The following is a 19,951-nucleotide window of genomic DNA, read 5'->3' on the forward strand; positions in this document are numbered from 1 at the left end:
CCCATCTTTGTAAATCTCATCATACTGCTTCACCTGAAAGAGGAGCTTGGCGGTGCTTGTGGTATGGAAGAGACACAAATCCCATTTTAATTAAGGAGACTTGGATTAAAAAACTTCTAAACATGGATATTGCAGGAAAAAAATTGCCAAAATATTTTGTTATGATGCATTACATTTAGTCTAAGTAATAGGGAGCTAAACTATGCCTGTGGTTTTTTTTTAAAATTTTTTCCTAATGGCATGGGTACGTTCGCTTTCCGTACCGTGGAAGACTAAAATGGCTCTGCTCGCCTTAGTACTGTTTTGCTCCAGCTTGTTGAACGTTAAGGAAAGCAGAGGGGTGGCCCTGAAGCAACTGGGACTCCCATCTTTTGGTAACACAGAAAGTGGCGGCGTCGTAAAATGTCCAAAACTTAGAAAGCAAAAAGATAACTCCATGTTCTAGTAATATCATAGCAGAGTGCTGTCTGAGGGACCTGCTTAAGGCCGATGTAATTCTCTGGAAATTACACACTTTTACTTGGCTCACTATTTACTATTGCTTAGCCCCGACTCTGGGATGTTCCATGCTGACTTGGAGAATTTGGTCTGATGCGGATGCAAATGAGCACAGACTGGTAGAAGAGAAAACCGCAATTTTACACTTTATTCCTTTGTGGGATGCTAACTACGAACGCCAGGTTTCTAAGCTGGCAATCGTGTTCCAGTTTTCAGTCAGTGCCTATGAATGCCCAGTTTCCTGAATCCCCTTTGAACCACTCTTACCAACCTAGTGGTTCTGTTATTAATGAGATAAATAAATTTTTGGCTTGTGTTCAATATATACTTGCATGAAAGTCAGGTTTCTAACTTTTTGAAAATTAACCTATGACACTGGCCTTGAGTTACCTCCTTAGCCAGTACCCTGCCTAAGTGTATTGCCTACTGAGCAGATGTGAGTCTGGATTTTGTAGGGGCTTACAGCTTATATAATTTTTGGTCCTTTAGAACAAAAAGGATTCAAACAAGCATACACAAACTTGTGAGTAAAAGTGAATACTCAATTACAATGAGGAAATAAATCACAATTAATTAGAAGGAAACTTGAAGAGATTCAGATCTGTTTCTCTGAAATTTCATCACGCTTTTCATGGAAAATGCTTACATGGAAATGCTTCCTGATTGAAACCTGGTTTCCAGTCCAAAAGGGGACTATTAGCAAACTTCTACGATTCCTAGTAACTCCCCAGTCTCAGCAGGACACGTGCAAGGGTGGGCGCCTCTTGGCTTCCTTAGCTTTAGAGAAAACCAGCTCTGCTACCGGGTGAGGGGCACCAGCAGATGAGGAGTTTGAAATAGAAGCCTGGGAGAGACAAACCAGACAACTATGCCCTTCCAGCAGCTGTGCCAAGGAGCGGCCCCTTGTGCAGGGTTTGGCGGACACTCACACGTGCACGTGTCAAGAGACCCAGAACTGAGCTTCCATTGCAGGGAAAGCATACAAAAACCGTAAGGGCACTGGTTAAAGAAAACCTTTGAATCCTTTAAAATTAAATCCCTCTTGCCCCAAGATAGCCCCAAATCTGGAGAAACTGGAAGCAGAAGAGGATAGAGAGGCATCAGGAAGAACATATCACATTCTTTCCCCATCAAGTTCTTGAACTGGAGGTCCATCCAACACTCAGGGGACTGGTGACTGCCAAACTGGGCAGGAGATAGGGGTTTTAAGCTGGAGTAGGTTGAAGCAGATGTTTATAATAATGTGAATGTGAACCTGCATGATGTTCTCTTAAAGGACAGTAAAGAGATCCCACAGAGCATGTTTGATATAAGTGAAAGAAGGAAAATAAAAGTTTTTCTATTTGCACCCCTTAATAAAGGTTAAACTGCTTTTAATGAATGGAGTACATAGATAAATGTCTTAAATGCTCAATTAAATTAACACAACAAAAGAAATGTGGATACCACATATGCTTCAAAGTTTTTACCGGAAACTTGGTTGGATATTTTCCCTTTCCCCATTCCTTTGCAGTAGGGGTCATGTACAATTGAGATGTTTGGATGCTCAGCGAAGTTTTACAGATAAGAATAATCTAACCAAATACAGATTAGTCCTCTAGTACAAGAGGCATTTAAATCCTGAGTACAGGGGGAAAGGTATAGCTCAGTGGTAGAGCACATGGGTTCAATCTCCAGCACCTCTGTTTAAAAAAATAAATAATATATAAACCTAAATTACAGCCATTATGGGAAACAGTATGGAGATTCCTCAAAAAGCTAAAAATAGACTTACTATATGATCCAGCAATCCCACTCCTGGACATGTATCTGGAGGGTTCTCAAATTCAAAAAAATACATGCACCTCAGTGTTCATAGCAGCACTATACACAATAGCCAAGACATGGGAATAATCTAAATGTTCATTGACAAATGACTGTATAAAGAAGCTGTGGTATATTTGTACAATGGAATACTACTCTGCCATAAAAAGAATAAAATAATGCCATTTGCAGCAAGATGGATGCACCTAGAGATTGTCATTCTAAGTGAAGTAAGGCAGAAGGAGAAAGAAAAATACCACTTAATATCACTCATATGTGGCAGGTCAAAAAAAAAAAGTGAAAAAGAGGACACTAATAAACTCATCTACAAAACAGAAACAGACTGGCAGACATAGTAAACAACTTTATGGTTACCTGGGGAAAGTGCGTAGGAAGGGATAAATTTGGGAGTTTGAGATTTGTAAATGTTAGCCACTATATATAAAAATAGATAAAAAAACAAATTTCTTCTGTATAGCACAGGGAACTTCAATATCTTGTAATAATCTTTCATGAAAAAGATATGAAAACAAATATATGTATGTATATATATGACTGGGACATTGTGCTGTACACCAGAAATGGACACATTGTAACTAACTGTATTTCAATCAAAAAAACCCCCAAAATTTAAAATTATATATATGTATAAAATAAATCCTGAGTACAATTTCAAAAATGTTGAAGGCAGACAAGATAGCAACCAAGAAGAGAGATTAAATATTGGAAGTTGTTAGTAGTCTAAAGTGGGTGGTGAGAAATTGATCTGAAATAGGCAGATTTTCCTATCGATATTTAGAAGACTTGGGTAGACTGCTGAGCTAGATTACGGGGCAGTCTGGCTGGGATACAGAGTATTAACTAAAAGACCTCAGCAGGTGTTGCCTAGCTACATTTCACAGTGGTGAAATGGCAGTGAAGACAGGTAAACATTTTGTAGGGTGTGGCCACTCATTACAGAACAGACAGAAAAGTTGTGATGTAATACCCTCATTCTTTGTATTCTGTAGTAGTTGTTACTATTGCAATTTCAAGTTCAATATATGGCTCCTGCCTCATTTTGAAGGGCTACATGATTTAGAAACTAAATACCTCAAAAATCATGAAAAATGACTTCTTTTAACCTGACAATGTCGAAAAAAATGTCTATGAAATGAGATAATTTTAGAGAAAATGGACTGAAAGAAAAAAAAAAAAAGGAAGAAATCAGCTTTTACTGCTATTCACCCTGGACATGGAGGGCAAAGAAAATTCCCTAACGTTAGAAATTTATATATATTATATATATATATATGTATGTGTATAATATATATATATTTTTGAGATTTCTGTTACAGCTAATTTTATGCGTCAACTTGACTGGTCCACCAGATGCCCAGATAACTGGCTAAACATTATTTCTGAGTGTGTCTGTGACAGAAGACACTCCTATTTGAATCAGTAGACTGAGTAAAGCATGTGGCCCTTCCCAATGGACGGGTCACATCCATCCGCTGAGGGTCTGAATGGAACAAAAGTGGAGGAAGGTTAAATTTGCTCTCTGCCTGACTGTGGGGCTGTGACACTGATCTGTTACTAGCACCCCGGGTTCTCAAGCCTTCAGACTCGGACTGGAATCTACACACCAGTGTTGGATCTCCAGCTTGCAGGTGGCAGACAGTAGGCTTCTCAGCCTCCATAATTAACTGAGCCAATATTTTATAATGTCTTTATGTGTGTGTATGTGTATAAATAAATAAATACATACATACATACATACATACATACATACATAAAACATTGCATTAAACAACAGAAAAATTAAATTGAGGTGGACTTCCCTAGTCAATTAATTGACTAAAACTATTTTACACATCTGTTGACTGAGGGCAGTGATCTGCAAACTATGGGCCAAATTTTGCCAGACACCTATTTTTATAAAAATGTTTTATTGGAAGATGGCCACGTCCGTTCATTCATATATTGTCAATGGCTGCTTTGATGTTACAGTAACAGGATGTATAGTTGCGATGCAGAGTCTAAAATATTTGCTATCTGGCCCTTTGCAAAAACAGCGTGCTGACCCCTGTCCTAGCGCGTGAAGCGTAGCCCTGGTTAGTCATGAATAAAAGCTATGAGAACAGTCAGAGGAGTGCAAAGCACCTTCTCCTGTATTCACTCACAGGAATGATTGACTTTTAACAAGTGGTAAAACCCATTCCTTAGCTTAGTTTAGCTCCTGGTAAAATTAAAACTAAGTCTTAAAATTCATGTCTCACCACAATGTCAGTGACATGAGTTCTTAGTGCATTTGTCTACGGTATATACTCAAACCTGGTGCTCCTTTTTAATTATTGTTTAGCCTATTTTAAAACAGCTGGCACAGAAAGGAGAAAGTGATTAAATATTATCCGTTTAATTTGCTAACCTTCCCGTGCCCTTTTGGAAGCAGCCTGTTCGAAGTCCATAGCGGTCTGAATACTCAGAAACACCCTTCTGTATCACTTTTCTAAACTGAATTTCGCTACATGCAATTTGGATTTCTCTGAGATGAGCAACCACAGGGGTTTGAAAATTCTAGCACAGATTTATAACAAAATGAAAAAAGACTGGATACTGTCCAGAAACATTTGATGGTGCTCCAAGCAGAATGACATTTGCTCAGGAAAGCTGCTGAAGTGTTACTCCTCTTAACACTTTTCAACATGAAATCTGTCTTCTTGTAAGCAGATCGCTTCCATGGACAATGTAAGGACAGCATTTAATAACGGGAAATTACGTCAACCAAACTGCTAAAGTTAATGAAGATTTTGTCTCTAAATATGTTTTGTTTATAAAAAATGTTTTGTTTATGAACCCTAAAGTGTACCGAACCTCTGTTCACTTACCATTCTACCCTTGTGTACAGGATGCTTCTTTTTGGGCTATTTCTTGTTAAACCACCATCATTCTTTACATGTTGGGAAAAGTGGACTTGTGTTCCCAGAAGACAGATTAGAATGCTCGGGGTGTGTGTATGTGAATGAGTGTGTGTGTTGTGTGTGTGTGTGTTTTGTGTGTGTGTGTGTGTTGTGTGTGTGTGTGTGTGTGTGTAGACTGAAACATTTCTCCATCGTTAAGAGGCATTCCCCAAACTTTAGATGAGATTCCATGGATTAGAAGAACATAAACTGTGATGAGAAAGTATTATTTCCATTTTCAAGTGAAAACCTCATGTACACATGCTATAGTCTTAGAATATTAGTGTTTTTATATCTTGAGACAAGAAAGCAAAAAGGTGCAAGACCTTTCTTCCTGTCTTTGTAATAATGACTCTTTTACCCTGAACATAGATGATCTATTATATTGAAAATAAAATAATAAAACTCACAGACATAAAAAGAATTCCATCAGTTCACTTCATCCATTCCCTTTGGACCCAGAAATGTTGAATATTAATATAGCTTATTTAAATTGAACTGCTATGTTGAAAGCTATCTTGGATCTAGTCTCCCCTTCTTTGAAAGTAGGAGGAAAGAGGAGGGGAGCTTAGAAGTCTGCCTGGCTGGAGGCAGGAGTGGGATCAAGGCAGATGGCATGGACAGACCCAATGGGTGAAAAGCGTTGGGAGTTTGGAAGATCTTGGAGAGATGCATGTTGTGATGTGGCAGCAGAGAGGCAAGGAACCTTTGGCTCTGGCCAGCAACATAGATGAGAAGTGAGTTTCCAAAGACATTAGGCCAGTTCAGACCCATTTTTTCTGAGCAAGAATGGGGCTCAGTAGCAGAATTTCTCTTAGTTCCTTGGTTGGAAAACTTCACAGCGCTCATTGTATTCCAAGTGTGGGTTTGCATCTGCTGGGGGCAGGGCGTTGGTCTTGGCAGGGGTTCTTAGGGACCTATTTTTTTGATCCGTGTTCTTCTCAACAGACTGAAGCTGCTCATGGCCTCACAGAGTTCCCCCTCAGTACATATTCTGGTTCTCCTTCGGGTTACTGCTCTGTCATAGGCTGAGTTTTGGTGTTTTAGACCCACCAGAGAAGAGTGAAACAGCAATCTCATTCTGATGATCATTCCTCTGGATTTATAGTTGTCTGTGCTCTTTTTGTATTAAACTTTTGACTTCCTAGGGGCTGTTCTTATGAGCCTTCTGACAAGTCTATTTTTGTTATCGTTGTTTGCAAATTGACCAACTCCAGTGTATTATGGTGTTGGCGGGCATGGGGAGATGCTGGGGCGACGTCATAGTTGCCACAGATCAGCATGCCCTGTATATAGTGATGCAAAGGGTGGTTTATGGGAGTTTGGCACTGGCGATCAAGTTAGCAATCATGTTGCTCATAGGACAGGAAGCAGTATTTCATTTGTTGGGTGCACGGCTGCTAAGTCTCCATTTGATTCACAATAGAAAAGCACATACAGATCTGGAAGACCTTAAATAGTGCTCGCCAAAGTCCGTTGACACTTGAGTGAATTTCCCTGGAGTAGAGGTTGAGCATTTGGAAGACTGAGAAATGCATATGGAAGGCCAGCATGATGTGTATGACAGAAGAGAGAGACATCTTTGTGGGAAGATTTACCCCGAGACCTGAAGAGTTGATAAACTTCCACACTAGAGTGAAAACCCCCATGTGCAGGGTGGGGTCTTGAATGCACGCCTTTATTTCACAGACTCCTTGGCTCTTAGCTGGTCCTCAGGCAATGCATGCTGGGTGACATACAAGAGAATGTGTATATGTATGTATAAGTCAACCTAGGACTGCTTGTAACTATGCTGCTAGGACGATCATCTTTCATTTTCAAGCACATATTCAGTAACCAAGACTGGGAGTAATGCGAGGTTCTTTTCGTTTGTGTAAATAAGAGGTTTATTTTATTTAACACATACCTAGCTTACAATTAGCTCAGACAGCTAATGTTCCAAAGTAAAACTAACTTTTACCTGCTTCTCCAAGTGGGTGATGTCAGATGCTTACATAGAAAATTAGAGCGTTTTTGTTTTCTGTTGCTGCATAGCAAAATTACCACAAAATCAGCAGCTTAACACACACTTATTATCTCATTGTTGCCCTGAGGGAAGAGTTTGGGAAGGCCTCACTGGGCCCGCTGTGTAATAAGACGTCACAAGCTCCATCAGGGTGTTGGTCAGGTTGGGGTCTCATCTCAACGTTCTGCTGGGAAAAGACCTGCTCCCCAACTTATGAGACTGTTGGTGAAATTTAGTTCTTGCGGTTTTAGAACTGAGGACGTCAATAGCAGCTGGCTGTCAGTCAGAGGCCAGCCTCCACTCCTCTCTGATTGCTGGCTGGAGGAAGCCACTCTCCATGCCTTGTCACATGGACCATCCTCATGTCACTTCCCACTTTACCAAAGCCAGCAGGAGAACAAGTCTCCTTGCAAGAGGCAGCTCACAATCCTAGGTGATCTAATCATGGAAGTGACATCTCCTCACCCTGTTGTATTGGTTATTCTGTTGGTTAAAGGCAAGTAACAGGTCCTGAATGCACTAAGGAGAGGGCACTCTGCAAAGGCGTGGACACCAGGACTGGAATCCCAGGGACCATGACAGAGTCTAGTCACCACACACAGGAAGGGAGAAAACATGGTTCTTGTCACTTCTGTGAGTCTATCAGTGGTAAAACCTCAGTGACAATATTTATTTAGGTTAAATGACACAAATGCCTCAGGCATTAGAAAGTCAGTATAAGAAGCTTTTTTTCCTGTTTTTATTTTCCTTAATTAGCCAAAAATGCATTTTTTTTTCCCTGCAGGGCTCTGAAGGTTGCCCTGCTGGATAATTTTTACATTATTATAATTTTAAAAATAATTGCTATTAATGGATTTATTATAAAACAGAATACTTATTACTTAATTACTTAAGCCTTGATTTTATTTCCTTTAGACAAGTGACCATGGCCAGGTAAAATTCACTCATAAAATCTTCTAAAACTTTATCTGCTATACTTTCCCTATATGAGACAGCTTGTTATTTACAAATGCGTAACTGAAGTCACACACTTAGACACAGTTAATCAGAAGCAAAGGTTTTAGACACTGTAAGAGCTGAACTCTTCCTTCCCCACTATGCGTTTTCTTCAAGTTTATTGTGGTCAGTTTGCGGCTGTCTGATAAGTACGTCACCCTGACATCATCATAACTGTCCGTTCCTCTGCCCTCGTCTTTGCCATTTCATTCTCTCCCCCTCTCTTTTTTCTTTTTCTATGCGAGTGACTACTTTCAAGACCACCTCTGCCTACCGTTTCCTATTCTCCTTTTTTAATAGAATTTTTCTCTTTCTTACGTGATGCACATAGATGTTCACTTTTCGAGAGTCATTAACTAATTGATAGCTTGCCCCTTAGCAACACTGAGGTGAATTAATTAAGATATTTCCTGTGAGATTTTGTCATTTTTTCCTTGACTGGAATGATTATAATCTGCATATGTTTTTGCTTCCACTCTCTCGTTATTTGTAGCCCTGAAATAAAGATTTCTCAGAGGACTGAAGAAATTGGGGAATACTTTCTACACTGCCCAAATGAGTTTCCCATAGGGTCAATCCATTTAAGACATGTTAGTGGAAAAGAAAGTAATTTTAATTAAGATCTTCTTAAGCTTATAAGAAGGATGACTCTTTACTTCAAGGAGGAAAAAAAAAGTCTATAGAAGATTTTTCTTCCCTGAAGTGAAGATTGCAAATAAAAAGAAGAAATGGATATAGGTCTTCTTTCTCCATCTCTAATCTTAGAGATCTAAGTAGATTTATTTTTAAGATGAAGCAAAAAGAAAAAATAAAATTAATGCAACAAATTCATTATCAGCAAATAATAATCTCTCATTCATATTTTCAAAGAGCCTAACACCGTCATTAAATTACACCTGGATCCATTTAAAATTGCCAAAATCGGGTCTAGTCAGCCAGTAGTTTCAGAGGCTAGGAATTTCTTGATATTAGAGCCACAATATATAAATTTCTCTGAGCAAACATTATCATCTAGGTGATGCATACAAAAACTTGGAAGTTCCAGACCTTTCTTTTTCTGTCACTCAGGCAACACTGCTGCTGGTTTTGTTGTTTTAAGAATCTGGATTCATGCAACCCAGGCTGGAGATCAGGAGGCTACCACATACCTGACGCAGGTGCCATTGTTGCGACACAGATGGTGAGTACAGCCAAGGACGTGGCAGTTCTCAATGTTCTTCCCACGTAGAGCTTCGTCGATGATGAAGAACTCTCTGTTGTTTACCTGAAGCTCTTGAATGCAGCCCTTGAATCCATAAACGGGGCCTGCATTCTTATGGATCTCAACATTTGTGGGGATATGGCCAAGGAATATTTTTTCAAAATACACCTTTAGGAAAAAGCCACACAAAAAAAACCTTATAAGGTGTTGTCAGATTATCTGGGAAAGACCTAGAATGTCTTGTTGTGTAATTGCATGTGTTGATGGGTTTTTCTGCATAAAACAGGTTGCACCTGATGCTTACTTTTGTCATCACTAGTAGGTGGTGGGATAAGTTACTTTAGGAAAGTATTTCTTTTGTATCTCTCACAATATCTAATAACATTTACCTATAAAATAGGATATTCACCAAAACTTGCGGATTGATTACTTTAACATGTATTTTGGAACTCAGGGTTTGCATTTTAATGTAAACATTACCAAATAATGACTGATAAGGCAAGTGAAGCCTTGTTAATTAACTATTGTTAGGGACTGAATTTTGTTCCCCTAAATTCATACGTTAAAGTCCTCACCCCCTAGTTCCTCAGAATGTGACCTTATTTGAAAATAGAGCTTATACTCATTGACCAGAGAGATAAGATCATTTGCACAATGTAAACTGCCACTTGGTCTCACCTTTCTCTCCCCTCAGCAACATATAAAAATTGAACTCCATCATTTAGATGCATATAAAATGCAACTCCCCTCAATAGGGATTTATGAGCTGCAGTTGAAGTCTAGATGGACAGGTAATGAGACTTGATCTTCAAGACTGTTGAGCAAATGACAGACAGACATAGCAGCATTTACGCAGTTTACATCTCTGACATCCTTATCCCCCAAACACATTCACCCACTCCAAGCTGGTGTCTGAAAAGCATTTAAATTGATAGTACAGATACTTTAATATGGAAAAGCATCATTGTAAGAATCCAAAAGCTAGAGAAAAATAATTAAGTTAGGATTCTTAGTGGGGTTGTGGGGGAGAGAATGGGAGATGCTCAGTCATATCACTTAATATTTATATTAACATGTGCTGGTTTGATGCAAACATGCCTTTAGAGACCAGAAGCATGTTCAATTCTAGGAACACCAAAGCATCTCCATGACCCATGATAGCTCAAACTAACCCTATTATTGGAGCTCCTGTTCTTTTTCAGTGACTCAGGCTCTGCCCTTAAGGGCATTCCTTATTTTTTTCTGAATACTTCCTATAGGATTCAGATATATAGTCATCCAGAGGACAGCTGTCTTTGGGTATAGTGGATGGAGGTTTCAAGGTGTATGGGCAGAACCCTCATGCAGTTGGATTATGTCTGTTTTCATATTCTTTCTCATATTTAGATTAATTACGCTAAGAAACTCTTAGCAGGGCCCTTTTATCAGCTAAGATAAGTGACTCACTGCTAATGCAATCTGGGATCCATCATGAAGCTACAGACTCAGTGGATCCAAAGTCATGACCTTCCTCTTACGGACGACCTCTGACATTTTGGTGTATGGCTCACACACGTGGACCAGCAAACCTCTTACTACTTTGACAAGTGTGCTGTTTTGGCACAAAACTGACAGAGGGTGGAAAAAATCTCCTCCTCTTCTGTCAATTGTAGGCAGATCTGAGGGGAAGTCTACAGAGCTATCTATGATTTATTAGATCATTAAAAACACCTAAACAGTGGAGGTAGATGGCTCCCCATTTTGTTTTTTGTTCTGAGGCCCAAGCTTAGTTGGAATCCTGAAATGTCTAAAAAGGCAGCCACCACTGACTGCACATAGATAACCATTAAGACGGTTGACTTCCTCTATCCCCAGACTCTCAATTACCCAAGAGCTGCTTTTGTGTGTATAATCACTTCTGAGGAGACAGGTCTTTAAATAAGTCTTTTCTAATAACTCCTTGTGAATCAGACTATGGAGAATAGAGTCTGACATCAAGATATGATCTTACAAGATAAAACCACAGAGAACAGACGTGGACAATCAAGGAGGGATCGTAAAGATAATGAAAAATATGAATGGTGACGGAGGGAGAAAGGCTCCACATCCGATGAGAGCGAAATGAACTTTCCATTTCCTTCCGAAGCTTCCCTTTAAAAGAAGAATACAGTAGCTCTTTTATGATATGAAAGAATAAAATCAGAAGATAGACAAAAGGGAAGACATTTTTAAAATCTCAGGGCTGGGGAGTGGTAAAGGCAGATAAGAAGCTGCTTTATCTTTTCTTTTTGCTGTTGTTGTTCTGTTTTAATTTAAATTTAGATATTGGAATACTACATATACTTCTGTAATGATATCTTGATCCAATGTATAGTTTTGTTTTACAGCTTCAAATCTTTCTGAAGTTAAATGACTATGTTAATGGGAAGGTAGGGGGGAAGGTACAGCTCAAGTGGTAGAGCGCATGCTTAGCATGCAGGAGGTCCTGGGTTCAATCCCCAGTACCTCCACTAAAAATAAATAAACCTAATTACCCCCCTTCCCAAATAAAAATAATTAAATAAAATAATAATGAATAAATAAAACATTTTAAAAGGGGGAAGTTAACTCCAAATGTACTCTTTCCTGAAGGTTAACTATTGGAGCAGACTACTCTTTCTCCAAGATTATGATGATTTAAAATTGGAATGAACGGAGTTTCATTTATGTTGTTCCAAAGTTTTGTTTTTAATGGTATCTAAAGTGTTTGCTGATAAATTCAAAACCAGAAACATTAAGTCTTGCAATAAAGGTGGATAAGGGATGCTGAGTAAAGTGTTTGGAAGAATTTCTTAAAGAAATTTTTCGCATGCGGTTTGTCTTAAATTCTTAAAAACTGTTTAGAGACATTAAATGAAAGGGGATTGAAAGGCAGGATTAGTATTTATCTAGATTCGCCATCCCTTTAGAGTTAAAAGACCCCTCTCTCCCCCTCCTTCTCTCTACCCCCTATAGCATGATAATCTATGAGCATGCAGTTTCTTCTACATTAATTTGTACCCCTTTTTGGGGCAGGGCCTCAGCATGGCCCTCTTGAGATGCTCTCACAGTCTACAGCAGTGCTTTGCAAACAGGAGGTTTAATACAAGTTTGTTACAAGTGACCTGATCCATGAAACTCAACCCGCTTTTCCTCAGGTTCTACTCGTCTTTTAGGCCTCTTTCTTACTTTATGCTGGTAGAACCTTGACCTTTTGCCAGCTTCAGCATATGTGAGGTCTCACTGGATACCATCCAAGAAAGAATATTAATGCGGCTTTAATTCTAATATAGCTCTCTTTATTTAATATATATGGCACAGGGTATAGGGCATTGCTTACATGAAGTTCTTGAATTTCTTCTAAGATTAATATTTAGTAGCTCACACAAAGAGTTTTTAAGAATTTAATAGATATCAGTAAAATCTTCCTTGGTCCCATACTTCACAGTTAAATCTTTGATTAGTAAGGCTTACTAAGCTATGGAATTTTCTAAAAATAATATCTCCTCAGTTTGTTGAAGGAAGAACTGAACTTTAGTGAAGCAATCAATGAATTGATTTGCTGCCCTATGAGCAAATGATATAGGGAAATGGAAACACAGAAGAAAGATGTAGGATGGTTCTTGACTGTATGAGAATTAAATGTAATCTGGGCAAATAAGCATAAAAATTGAATAGTTAGAAAACAGCATCATACAGGTCAGCAAGATGGCAGAAGAGGAAGCTCCAGAAACTCCTTCCTCCGTGGAGACACTGATTCAGCAACAATACACAGACCAAGTCCCTTTGTGAGAAATGCATCGATTCAGTTACGAGGCACTTGTATCCAGGCGAGGGCGCACTTGCTGCACTGAGGCTGGTAGGATCGTCTTTGAAACTCACTCACCATAGCTCTCGCCTAGACTCAGTGAGGCACGATGAAACTTCCAGCTCCTAGTTTCTCTCTGGGAGAGAAACGGAAGTCTAAAACATGTCCAATGTGCAGGCTTTTTAGGGTGCTGCCCAAGAGACTAGGTCCTATCTTGACTGAATCAAAGTGCTGATAGGAAAGGGTGTGAGTTTGGGGGTCACTGAGAGTAAAGGTGAAGGTCTGGACTAGCACACAGTCATTCACCATAGACATCCCCCCAGGTCAGTGGGAAAGAGTGGGCAAAACACCCTCCCCAACTCCGGACTTCTCCCTGTGAATGGAGTGTGCATTCAGAATAATGATTTTGAGGGGGCTGCTTGAGAAATGAGTTTCCTGTCTCCTCTGTCTTGAGTCACAGATAGGACCTAGCATATAGTCATTTCTCTGTGTCCGTGGGTTCTGAATCTGTAGAGTTAATCAACTATGGATCAAAAAGAATCAGAAAAAAATTCCAGAAAGTTCCAAAATGCAAAATGAATTTGTTCCATGCCAGTGACTATTTACATAGCATTTATGTTGCATTTATAGCTACTTACATAGCATTTGCACTACATTAGATGTTATAAGTAATCCAGAGATGATTTAAAATATATAGGAGGATGTACATTAGATCTACGCAAATACTACACCATTTTTTATAAGGGCCTTGAGTGCACACGGATATTGGTATCTGTGTGGGGTCCCGGAACCAATCCCATACAAACGGCAAAGGATGACTGTACTCTAGGTGCCTGGGGGTGGAGGGTCACTGAAAACCAAAGAGCCGAACAGCATGCTGCTGCTTCAGAGGACCCCTGATGCAGCATGGTGGCCTCCTCCTGGGACTGGGGCGGGGTGGAAAGGGAGAGAAGCATGGACCATGCTTTCAACATTCTGGCCTTTCAGGGGGATCCCTGAGGGACTGGTTTTTATTTTGCCTGACTTGAGAGCTCTGACATGACCTACATGCTCTAGAAACTTTGAGGCTACTGAGAACAAAAGAGAACTGGGTGGCTTGTGGCTCAGCTCCAGAGAACCTGAGGTTATGCAGATACATACCAGAGGGAGCAAAAGATTATGTGTGATTGAAAAATAAAAAACCCTGAAAATTTCTATAACAGGGAATTTACAAACATAAGTCCAGAGAAGACAGCTCCACAGAAAAGGTCTGAGAGGTTCTCCAAATCTCTAGCTGGGATGACTAGCAAAAGACCTCCCTTCCCATACAAAATCAGTCCGTATGGAATGGAAGAAACGACTATTTTTTTCAAATATGTGGGTCCCATCACAAAGTTACAATGCACAGGAAGAAACAGAAAAGCAGCCCAATCAAAGAAACAAAATACGTCTCCAAGACCAACTTTAAGAAAATGGAGGTGTATGAATTACTGATGAAAACAAAACAAAACTAAAACAGAAACAAAATAACTGTCTTAAAGATGCTCTAAGTTTCAAGCCAAGATGGTGGAGTAGGGAGACCCACAGCTCGCCCTCTCCCACAAATACACCGAGAATTATATCTATTAACCCATTCAATCACACAGAACACCCACTGAACTAGGGAAGAGTGTCTGTCACTTTGAAATACAGGAGGATTCTCACAAAATCTGATAAGAGGAAAAAAGAAAACAAAAGAAAAAAAAAAAACAATTGGTGTGGGACTGGACCTGCAGAGAGGGAGCAGCAGAGGAAGAAAGGCACCCTCATTCTGGGATGCCGTCTCTCCAGGTGGGAGGTCAGCCAAGACAGAAGCTGAGTCTCTGAGGCTTGGAGGAGAAAGTGGCAGCTGCTTGGCAGACAGAACTAAGAGAAACTGGCATGGAGGGTCCCTGTGATCCCCAGCCCTAGACCCGAGCCCACAGGGACAAGCCCAGACTGGTTGCTGGAGATAGATGATGAGCCTGGGGGGAAGGCTGGGGCCCACTGCCCACAGAGGTAATCTCAGGGGGCTGCAAGGCAGTGTGAGCTCTGGCTGGGGGTGATGTGTGGAACAGAACAGCTTGGGACCCCCATAAAAAAGCATCACTGCTGGTGTGCATTGAGGGGAGGGGCACAGCACAGCCACATCATAGCCACTTTCTCCACTTGGCTCCATTGTTGGTGTTTTCTCACAAGAAGAGAGGTGAGGGTCAGTCAAAACCATCCTTGCTACTCAGAGGAGGGTTGACAGCTGAATCCATAACCAGGCACCTTGCAACTTCACAGGTGGACTGAGATTTGTTTACAGCCCTAGGCAGAGAGGGTGGATTTGCTCTGCTGGTGCTTTGTGAACCTGCACCTCTGGGATGAACAGTCAGTGAGTGGAGATCTGGCACGTGGCAGGGGCAAGTACGGGTATGTACAAAAGGCTGGCATACCATACCATATGTGGAGGCAGGGCTAGGGTCTCTGTTGACCCTGTGGTGAACCATGGATTCAGGTGTGTGACTACATGCTCACTACGGCGAGTCCTAGCACCTGACATCGGCAAATCTGAGCTGGTGGTTCCTGTGGGCCAGAACCTAGGGGACACCAGAGCAGATGGCTGACATTCCTGCAGCTAAGATGGGGAAAAGGCAGCATCAGCAAAGAGTAGTCTGTAAGTCTGCATAACAAGTGATAGACAGCACCATGGAGGGTACCTCCCAGGAGACATCTCCTGCAGAGGTACACTCAGTGAGACTCTTCTAAGCTGAAGTGTTCCAACCCTGCCTACCACAGAGCACAGCTCAGAAACAGGTCGAGCAGCCTCTGTTCCACCAACACGGGAGCAGACCCAGCCCCCTGTCAAGGCTGTGACAATTGCAGAACAAAAATGGAGACCCCACTCAACAGCAACAACCAGGGCAGGCTCTGATCATCACAACACCAACCACACCCCTAATCAAAGGGATAACAGTCAACACACATGGAAGAAAGACCTGGAAACCATCCGTACTAAGAACAGTCTTCTCAACAAAACTATTAGACGCACACTGTCTGCACAGGAATGCTCCTACTTTAAATAAAAACAAATAAACCAAAAAACAGCCCTTCAAGACCACAGGAGATAACTGATACTCCTAAATCCATAAAGCCAGAGAAATAGAAGTAAAATGAAGAAGCAGAGGAACCACTCCTAATTAAAGGAACAAGAGACGTCCCTTGAAAGAACAAGCAGTAAGATAGACCTCGACAGTCTACTAGATCATGACTTCAAAAAGGGGGCGATGAAAGTACTGAAGGAAATAAGAGACTATGAATAAAGAGAAAAACAAAGAGTTACAAAGGAACCCCCACAAGGCTTTAAGCTGATTTCTCTACACAAACACTGCTGGCCAGAAGGGAGTGGCAAGATATATTCAAAGACCTGAATGAGAAAAATCTGCAACCTAGAAAAACAAAGCTGGAGACATCACACTTCCTGGCTTCAAAGCATATTTAAAAACTACAATAATCAAAACAGTATGGCACTGGAATACCGCTAGACATATGGAACAGAACAGAGAACCCAGAAATAAACTCATGCTTATACAATCAAATGATCCTTGAGAAGGGTGCCACAACTATGCAATGGGGAAAATGATAGTCTCTTTAACAAAAGTTTTTGGGAAAACTCAATATCCACATGCAGAAGCAGAAGTTGGACCTTACACTCTACACCAAAATAAGCTCAAAATTGATTAAGACTTAAACATAAGACCTGAAACTTTACAACTTGGAGAAGAAAACATAGAAGAAAAACTTTACAACATTAGTTTTGGAAATAACATCTTAAATATGACACCAAAGCACAAATAGACACGTGGGGCTACACCAAACTAAAAATCCTCTGCACAACAAAGGAGACAGTCAGTGAAATAAAAAGGCAACCTACAGATGGGGAGAAAACATCTGTAAACCATATATCTGACAAGGAGTTAATATCCAAAATACATAAGGATCTTGTACAACTCAATAGCAAAAATCAAATACGTCCTCCCACCGTCATAACAGAGGAAAAGGGAGTAGCAAAAGGTGTAATTCACAATAGTGGGAAGTGGCCCTGGAGGCTGTTAGGGACAAGTCCGGGACTGGGGTCTAGTCTGAGAAGCTCACCACTGGGGGGAAGACTTTGGGGTTAACCCACGTTTGAAGGCAGCAGTGATCCCCTCAGACTTTGGAGCACTTGAGCCAGGATGAACATAAAGACAACCAGCTTTAGAGAGCCCAAGTGCATTCTCTGTTTACCACTCTAAAACTATCCAAATTCAATTTAAATCAAGAATTCTAGTCCCTGTGTGACGATGAGTATTATTTGGGGGCATTCGTTCAGTCAGCCTAAAGGTTGACTGATTTGTCACACCTATTTATCATCTTCAACAACAAAATGACATTTTTCGAGCACTTGTTGAATTCTATGTGTTAAAGATGTGATTCGCTAGTGTTTGTGTTAGTAGCATGTTATGTGTTATTCATAAGAAAATATGAAGTTTTCACTATAAAAAATGGATGAAAACAAGGAATTAATAAAGATAAAACCATACTGGCTGCTTTACGTTGGATTTTTCACCAAACTATGAGTGTTTCATATATTTTCCACCATTTGAATATTCTATGTCGTAAATCTAAATATTTGGTCGTCTTGGGCACTAGCATGATTTTTAAAACACAAAAACCAATTTTATGCCTACCATGACAATCCTACTTGACAGCTGTGAATCTGCCACAGCAGCAAATAAAGAGCTGTAAAGTGTATTGTGAGGGAACAAAAAATGGTTGGGACTCAGAAGACCTGAGATCAAGTCTATTTCCTCTTCACTGTGAAATTTTGGACATCTGATCCTCAGTTTCTTCAGACTTGTGCAAAGGATAATCTTTCTTACTTTCGAGGGTTCTTGTGAAGATCAGATGAGCACATATACAGCCATAATTTGGAAAATGTAATGTGCTTATATAAATGTTAGACATTGCTATGTGTTACTTTTGGATGCGTGTATACACTCAACAGGGGACTACATAGAAAAAATGAAAATAAAAGGAAATTTCCAATTCATTAGGGTACTACACGTTGCCAGCTTTAATGTGTACTGAAATTAGCACTTTGGAGAATTTTAATTATACAAATTAACTCTCCACGATGATCAAATGAACCAGAAATTCTTTATCGTAAATGTATTGCTGTAAAGCCATACTAAGAAGCACGTAACCAACCACATCATTAAAATGAAAAGAATTTAGCAAATTGCCTTATCTCTGGAGGGACAGACATCCTCTTTTCATTCAGTGTTTCTAAGAAAAATTTCCTGGCCAATGTAAATTGAAAAACTGAGAACAACACAAGAGCACAACATAAGTACTGCCATAGGCTATAAAAATGTTAAGTGTTTAAGCATTGTTTTGTATCTTGTTAATCTTTTCCCATTCCTGAGCTTTTTTTTTTAAATTAAGCATAAAATATTATGCAAAATATGAGAGGAAAATCAATTTCTTTTTAAATTTAATAAAACTTTTATAGTCAAAGGCAGTATTAAATATGTTTTAATTATACCAAAAGTATCAGAGATGAATATTCTGGTTTTTCATTGAGAGCTTTTATAAGGAATCTGTTCTCTAAAGAAATATGGTTAATGCTTAGTAACTTAAAAATACTTTGAAATATTGAGGGCACACTCAGTAATGTTTGAAACTGCCTATTTGCATACCTACCGGGGAGACGTGAGGTATCTCTGTGTCTTCCTTCCTTATTGGAGGTTTTCTGTCTGCACTCATTTCAATCATACAGGCAACCCCAGGGCTGCCAACAGGCATCGTGTAGCTAGAAATAAAACAGAAGGGGCCATTATTGTATGTGTTATTGGCAAGAACAGGGCAACTTCGCATGTGGATGATGAGTACTTCGACAAGAGAGGTACTCTCTGGATCACAATGATCCTAAAATATTGTCTTAAACAAGTCTGAACATTTTAGGATAGATAAAGATTTATTTCTTTCCTAACTCTGCCTTTTATTTTCTTTCTCTCCCCCTGTCTTCAAATAAGGACTTGAAATGCTTTCAGAAAGTTAAAAAGAGCTCACATAAAACAAAAAGAGCTCTATGCTATCAGTAGGTGTTGATACATTTGAGGTGCTAACTACGGCTGACATACGGTCTCACTCAGGTCGGCGATGGTTGGACAAGCGACATCAATGTTAAATGATGCTAAACTCCCTAGGTGGAGGCTTCCCTTCCTGGCCTACGGGGAGATGGAAATGGAATAAGAAATGAATGACTGCATGCCCCGGAGCAGTGAGATTACACTGCGATACAGTTATCAGAACTCAGAAGGCAAGCTGCCAATGTACCAGCTAGTCCTGTGTCTCGGAGATAACGGAGAGTAGAAGGTTAAGGGAATTTGTAGGATGGAGAGCAGAAATGGTCAATACACAATTGAAAATTTACCAGAGTTTATTGCATTATGCAATCAGATGAAAAGGTACACATACCGAAGTACCTGGCATACTTTTAAAATAGAATTTGAAAAGACAATTCCAATGATATTACCCTGTCACTTGCCATCTGTCATAACAGTAACTTGCATTGTTGTAAAGTCTGTTCCAGATATTAGAAATACATTCACTAATACCAAGAGTGGCTATCTCTGCATACTGAAATAGGAATCATTTTAACGCACATTTTTGCTTAT

General features: G+C 39.9%; 1 protein-coding gene across 1 annotated transcript in view; it reads right to left on the bottom strand.

Moving 5' to 3' along the window:
* Positions 1-19,951, bottom strand: part of EYS (eyes shut homolog) — a 1,185,464-nt gene that overhangs the window by 122,813 nt on the left and 1,042,700 nt on the right. Inside the window, 2 exon segments of the mRNA XM_010967844.3 lie at positions 9,390-9,610; positions 18,975-19,083. Coding sequence (XP_010966146.2) covers positions 9,390-9,610; positions 18,975-19,083 — 330 coding nt within the window.

Source organism: Camelus bactrianus, chromosome 8 (genome assembly GCF_048773025.1).
Source record: "Camelus bactrianus isolate YW-2024 breed Bactrian camel chromosome 8, ASM4877302v1, whole genome shotgun sequence".
Lineage (NCBI taxonomy): Eukaryota > Metazoa > Chordata > Mammalia > Artiodactyla > Camelidae > Camelus > Camelus bactrianus.